General features: G+C 52.0%; 1 protein-coding gene across 1 annotated transcript in view; it reads right to left on the bottom strand.

Moving 5' to 3' along the window:
• The window catches only part of ITIH5 (inter-alpha-trypsin inhibitor heavy chain family, member 5), an 84,733-nt gene that overhangs the window by 2,224 nt on the left and 75,373 nt on the right, over positions 1-7,136 (bottom strand). Inside the window, exons 12-14 of the mRNA XM_010853146.1 lie at positions 6,495-6,611; positions 4,391-4,768; positions 5-2,275 (exon numbers count right to left, since the gene is read on the bottom strand). Coding sequence (XP_010851448.1) covers positions 1,986-2,275; positions 4,391-4,768; positions 6,495-6,611 — 785 coding nt within the window. The 3' untranslated portion in view covers positions 5-1,985. The remainder of the gene's footprint in view (positions 1-4; positions 2,276-4,390; positions 4,769-6,494; positions 6,612-7,136) is intronic.

Genomic DNA, 7,136 nt, shown 5'->3' with positions numbered 1-7,136 from the left:
TAACCTAATACTTTTACAAAATGGACTTTTTTTCCCCCTGAATAGGAGAGTAAGGGAGGGGCGTCTCACTGTAGTAGCTAGTCCTGTAGGAATAGCTTCTCGTCTTGTCTGCAGCTGAGGCCACGCCTGGAACACAGAGCCTGGAACACAACCCCGGGGCCACAGGGTCGTCTGCCCAGCTGGGGCTGAGGTCTACAGAACAGGAAGGACCCTGCAGAGCCTGCCCAGGCCCCTGCTGGCCCGCCTCCTGCTCCTTCTCTCCCTCTGAAATATGGAATCAGCTGTCGGCAGCCTGGACTGGTGCGCTCACACCGCGGGCACGACAATAGGCAGCTGAGTTGAGTCAAAAATAACAGCTGCCTGCTCTGGTCTGGTGGGTTCCCAGAGTGGAGAGGCACGGAGACTCTGAGACACAACCGACCACCGCCCCCAGCCCCCAGCCCCCGGCTCAGCCCGGCACTACCTTCACCTCCTGCAGTCGCCTGGTCCACAGAAACACGGGCAGGTCAATTTGCTGCTCACATGTTTCCCACGGGAGGGCCAAGATGATAAACAATTTTCTTAACTCTGATTTCTCTCCAAGTGCTTCCGGCTTCCACATGGCACGGAAGTTCTAGAGTCACTCCCTTCTGGACGGGACCTCCATGAAACCAGCACAAAAGCCTTTATTCTATTCAGTCTGCCATTAAGATATTCCATTTCTCTGACCCAAGTCTTTCCTCCCTCGCTGTTGGCTGGCGGGCCCTCTGTGTCCATGTGTGCTCCAACTGCTGTGAGGGTCAGACTTACAGGATGACCTCTGTGGTCCAGAGAAGACCAAGCAGAGCACAAGCTGGGGGCAAGAAAAGAGATCCCAAGACCACTACCCACCTCCCAGCCCCTTGATGACGCAGCAGGCTTCACAGCTCCCCTGAGGAGGGTGACGTCACTGACTTCTGAGATCACCCCCGACCCCTGATTGTAACCTGTCCTGACAGAATCAGATCTGTCCCCAGCCCCTCGCTCATACTGACTTCCAGCCTCTCGGTCTGGGATGTGGGCCCCTTAGATCTGTAAGTCCATCGTCCATGCTTCCTGCTGAGAGGTTGATCCCTGTAGGTCGGCTCTGTGCTGATCCAATCCCTCCCCCTCCCAGTTCTGCCGGAGCCTGCCTCATCACCTCCTGGGGACCTCGAGCGAACCAGGCTGGAAGCAGGACCAGGCTGGAAGAGCCAAGTGGAAGATTCATCATGCAGCTGGCCGGCACTCCAGCTCTGAGATGGGCCAGTGAAATACTCCCACGTGGGCTGCGCTGTGTATTATCAGCTTTCCGGAATAAATAGAATCTCACCAGCAAAAGACAAGGGGTTTACAGAGCCTGATAGAGGAATGTTGGTATCTGGAATGCAGCGTTTCTATTTTGAATTGATTTTTTTTAAAAATGAAAACAAATTTTCAAGAGCAAGACATCACGGCAGAAGAAAATCCTCTGCTAAAGCCAGGTCAAGTGGTTTACAATGATCCGGTCTGCGTGCTGTGTGCAGTACCAGGGGGTGGTGAGGCCAGGGAAAGGCTCTCCTGAGGCAGAGGTTGGCCACATGTCTGGAGGACGTAGCCAGGCTAGGAGGAGAGATCCCTAAGCATTAGTATGAGGCGCAGAGAAGAGTGCCCGAACTTGGCCATTTCCACAAAGAAAACAGACCAGACCTTCCTTCATCAGTCACCTTAGGGTCAGCGGTGAGATGGACAAGCCAGCTGGGACAAGACAGAGACTTGCTTTTAGCTGTGACTGGTCCCTTGGTGCCACCATCTTTCACTACTGTAGATGAGGGAGGGGGAGGAGAGGGGGAAAATTCCATCCTCCCTTCAAGGTCCTGACCCCACTCTCATTTCAAGCAGACGGCAGACCTCCCCGCCACTAGGGCTGAGGTCAGGGTGCTGGCTACCAGCCAAGAACCAGACCACGGGGTCCCCTGCCATGCACTCCTGCGTCACGGCTGCTGCTGTCAGAGTCCCCGGGAGAGGCCCGGGCCGAAGGTGGTCTCGGAGTCGAAAGGATGGGCCGCCAGGTAGCCCTTGTACTCCCCGTCGATCAGGCCGGCAGCGTTGTTCCGGGCAAACCAGCAGTCCACCTGCTCCTCCCCGTTGTAGATCCTCCTCTGCTTCCAGACCACCGGGACCTGGCGACCTTTCACCTCAAGGACGGCCTCAGACCTCTCTCCTGCCTCGGGAACCGGAGGATGGGCAGGGCTCTTGCTGAGCCCTATGAGTCTGGCCTCCTGGTTCAGGAATTGACCTGAGAGGGCACAAAAGACATCAGGTCTAGGTCAAGCGCAAGCAATGCGGTTGAACAACATCTAATTTCGATTTGGGGGCTGGTGACCGACATATGCCCAGGTGTGACCCAGAGGAAGGAGATTATGACATCATTGTCAAGGTGATGCCTGCGATCCTGGGCTGGACCCCCCCAGAGGCACCTGCACCAGTGTCCGGAGGGGTGTAGGGAGGAGAGACCTGAGGCTCATCTCAGCCTCCACTTCTGGGAGCCAACACAGGAAAGATGCCCCGCCTGCAAACAGATTCCCGGGGGGCGGGGGGCATCCCTGGTGGTCTAGCAGCTAAGACTCCGCACTCCCAATGCAGGGAGCCTGGGTTCGATCCCTGGTCAGGGAACTAGATCCCAAATGCTGCCATTAAGACCTGGTGCAGCTAAATAAATATTTAAATAAACAAAACCAGGGGCTTCCCTGGTGGCTCAGTGGTAAAGAATCCGCCTGCCGATGCAGGAGACATTGGTTTAATCCCGGATGCAGGAAGATCCCACATACCTCGGACCAAGTAAGCCTGTGCTCCACAACTATTGAGCCTGTGCTCTAAAGCCCGGGAGCTGCAACTCCCGTAGCCCACTCTCCCTACAGCCTGTGCTCGGCCACAAGGGAAACCATTGCAATCAGAAGCCTGAGCACTGCAACTAGTGAGTAGCCCCTGCTCACTGTAACTAGAGAAAAGCCCAAGCAGCAACGAAGACCCAACGCAGCCAAAAATAAACATTTAAAAATTATAAAATAAAAACACAGATATCCAGTCTCCTACTGAGGCAGGAGGACGAGATGGGGGTGAACAAATAGAGAAGGAGGGTCCAGTCTTCCCCGCCCTCCTCCCGCCTGGGGACCTCGTCTGTGCGTGCACTTAGTGGGTGTGGGAAGCAGTGTCAGAATTCTCCAGGTTAAGCTAGGACATCACAAAGGCCGAGGGACCCGAGCTCTGCGTCCATGAGAGGAGCTCACACTTGGCAGGCAGGCTGCACTGAGACATCCAGCTCGAGCGCCAGGAAATCCTGCTTTCTAAACCCAGCCCTGGCAGCGGCTCCCTCCTTACTTGTAGGCAAAGGGCCCACATGAAATGGCACGTGGAGGGAAGCCAGGCAGAGCGGGCCCACCGGGTGCTGGGCCGTGGGCTGCCCAGTGTTTGCATGGTCTCCCTGAGAGTAAAGAACCAGAGAAGGATGAAGAGAAGGATGCCCCATTTCTTTGCTCCTTTTCCCTGAAGGTGCGTGAAAATTAGTAAAGTTCATTCCTACTCTAGAAAGTAGTCATGAAGCAAGAAATGCACTTTTCACACTAATTTGAAGAGATACGTGCACCCCAAAGTTCACAGCAGTACTATTTACAACTGCCAAGATAGAGAAGCAGCCTGAGTGTCCATCACCTGATGACTGGATAAAGAAGATGTATATATAATAGAATGGGGTGTATATACAATGGAATGCTACTCAGCCATGAAAAAGAACGAAATTTTGCCATTTGCGGCAACTCTGTCCATGGAATTCTCCAGGTGAGACTACTGGAGTGGGAAGCCACTGCCTTCTCCAGGGGATCTTCCCAAACCAGGGACTGAACCTGGGTCTCCTGCATTGCAGGCAGATTCTTTACTGTCTGAGCCACCAGGCAAGTCACAAAAAAACTGTTAAAAAAAAAAAAAAAGAGAGAGAGAAAGAAATAGGCTTTTCATAAGCTACATAAAGACCACATTCCTGGACTTCCCTAGTGCTCCAGCGGTTAAAAATCCTCCTGCCAATGCAGGGGACACAGGTTTGATCCGTGGTCTGGGAAGATCCCACACGCCTCGGTGCAACGAAGTCCATGTGCGACAACTACTGAAGCCCACGTGCCCAGGGCCCGTGCTCCACGGCGAGGGAAGTCATCACAGTGAGAAGCCTGAGCAACGCCGCAACTGGAGAGCAGCGTCCGCTTGCCACTAGAGAAAAGCCCAAAGACCCAGCACAGCCAAAATATAAATTTAAAAAGGAGACCACATTTCTGTGGAATTTCTCAGCCAAGTCAAGGCGTGGACAGCATCAGGTTCACCTTGGGAAACCGAACTGTGACGGGCATGGGAATCAGCCACCTACCTAACAGGCCATGGCAGTTGCCGGAGAGGCCTTGGCCGTTGGCGATGTAGAAGCCCAGGTGGTTGCGCTGGTAAGGGGCTGGCTTTCTGTAGAGGTGGAGGAGGACGACAAAGGCCACGGTGCCCCGGATGCTGACGGTGACACTGGCATTGGCGGACACGGACACCTCCAGCCCCCGGCGCCCCACAACCGCGCTCTGGTTGCAGGGGAGGACCAGCCTGTCCCCACCATCCACGATGACCCTGCTGGGTGTGATCTCCAGGTAAGATCTCTCCGGCTTGTTGACGAGGATGGTGATGGTACGGAAGTACGTGCGCTGTTTCTTGTGGCCGTTTGGAGGAGCAGGGGCCCCAATCAACTCTCCGTTCACCGTCACACCTCAAAGGCAGAGGGGAAGACAGCAGCGGTTAGACAAACTGCCCCCACTGCCACATGAAGGGATCTCGTTAGAATTTCCTTCTCCTGTGTTTCTAGAACCAAGAACTTCTGCTCTCATGCAGGGACCACTCAGTGCGTAGTGAATGAATGAACACATGCGTGAAGGTGTAACTGATTTTTGACCAATGTCCTGGGTAGAAGAAGCTGATGTAAAATATACACACTACTATATATAAAACAGATAATCAACAAGGACCTATTGCAGAGCACAGGGACAGGGAACTCTGCTCAATAATCTGTAATGACCTATATGGGAAACAGAAGCCCAAAGTAGGCTAGGCACCAAAGAATTGATGCTTTTGAACTGTGGTGCTGGAGAAGACTCTTGAGAGTCCCTTGGACTGCAAGGAGATCCAACCAGTCAAACAGAAAGCAGATCAACCCTGAATATTCATCGGAAGGACTGCTACTAAAGCTGAAGCTCCAATACTTTGGCCACCTGATGGGAAGAGCTGACTCATTGGAAAAGGCCCTGATGCTGGGAAAGATTGAGGGCAGGAGGAGAAGGGGATGACAGAGGATGAGATGGTTGGATGGCGTTACCAACTCAGTGAATATGAGTTTGAGCAAGCTCTGGGAGATAATGAAGGACAGGCACGACTTAGTGACTGAACAACAAAATATGGGAAAAGCATCTAAAAGAGAAAAAGAGTGGATATATGTATATGTAGAACTGATTCATGTTGCTGTGCACTTGAAACTAAAACAGCATTGTAAATCAACTATACTCTGATAAAAATTTAAAAGTGGAAAAAAAGTTAAAAAATAGAAAATAAAAGGGGGTTGACATGTTTGTCCGCTTTTGTTCCAAAAACTCTCATGTGGCCCTGACACAGTATTTCTGATCCACTAGTTTCCACTACTCCTGATTTGAAGACCCCGGGACACCATGAGCAGTGGGGTAAAATGCAAAGATTCGGTTCAGTTCAGTCACTCAGTCGTGTCCGACTCTTTGCGACTGCATGGACTGCAGCACGCCAGGCCTCCCTGTCCATCACCAACTCCCAGAGTTTACTCAAACTCATGTTCATTGAGTCAGTGATGCCATCCAACCATCTCATCCTCTGTCGTCCCCTTCTCCTCCTGCCCTCAATCTTTCCCAGCATCAGGGTCTTTTCCAATGAGTCGGCTCTTCCCATCAGGTGGCCAAAGTATTGGAGTTTCAGCTTCAGCATCAGTCCTTCCAATGAATATTCAGGACTCAATTCCTTTAGGATGGACTGGTTGGATCTCCTTGCCGTCCAAGGGACTCTCAAGAGTCTTCTCCAACACCACAGTTCAAAAGCATCAATTCTTTGGTGCTCAGCTTTCTTTATAGTCCAATTCTCGCATCCATACATGGCTACTGGAAAAACCATAGCTTTGACTAGACAGACCTTTGTTGGCAAAATAACGTCTCTGCTTTTTAATATACTGTCTTGGTTGGTCGTAGCTTTTCTTCCAAGGAGCAAGCGTCTTTTAATTTCATGGCCACAGTCACCAGCTGTGGTGATTTGGGAGCCCCCAAACAAAGTTTGTCACTGTTTCCACTGTTTCCCCATGTATTTGCCATGAAGTGATGGGACCAGATGCCATGACACCATGAGGAGTGGGGTAAAATGCAAATATTAGGATTTATTTATTTCTAGTCCACAAAGGCAAGATCTACTTTCTAGGCAGAACTCACCAGAGTCCGCGTGATCGGAGACCAGCCTCAGGATGTGCCCGGGTTCTCCATCGATGTTGAAACAGACGGTGAGGTTGCTCAAGGGGAAATCCACGACAAAGTGGGGGTCTCCATCCGCTGCCAGGCCAGGGCAAGAACGGGAGAGAAAAAGAAAGAAGAGACATTTATTGGGCACCTTCCCTGTGTAAGCACTCTTTTCGTATTTTCTCTTGTGTTGTTGACTTACTCCGTGTCAACACAAGGAAGATGCCTGGGAGATGAAGCGATGCAGCGGTTACACAGGTAGCTTGTGGAAAGTAAATATTTGAATGCAGGTCCCCTAAATTCAAATCCAACGCTCCTGTGATGACACTGCAGTCAACTGAGCTGCAGGGGTAAGCGGGGCCTCAGCCTACACCCCCACGACGACTGAGTCCACATTCTTCAATTCCCTCTGTGGCTGCTCCTAACCCCTTCTGTCACGCTTAGGCCAGCCTAGTTAAGTGATGTGGATAAGAACTTCCTGTCCTGTCTCTGGAGAGCCACGGCCCTAGAGACGTTCCCAGCGCCAGTCGGACACAGCCCTTGCGTGAGTGGCAATGACTGAGCCCAGTTTAGAGCTGGAGACAAGTGAAGGACACAGTCAGCAGGAGGCCAGTCAGC

This window comes from Bison bison, unplaced genomic scaffold, assembly GCF_000754665.1.
Source record: "Bison bison bison isolate TAMUID 2011002044 unplaced genomic scaffold, Bison_UMD1.0 scf7180017864323, whole genome shotgun sequence".
In the NCBI taxonomy this organism is placed as follows: Eukaryota; Metazoa; Chordata; class Mammalia; order Artiodactyla; family Bovidae; genus Bison; species Bison bison.
The sequence above is the reverse complement of the archived record's forward strand: the minus strand, read 5'-3'. Positions and strand labels throughout refer to the sequence as shown.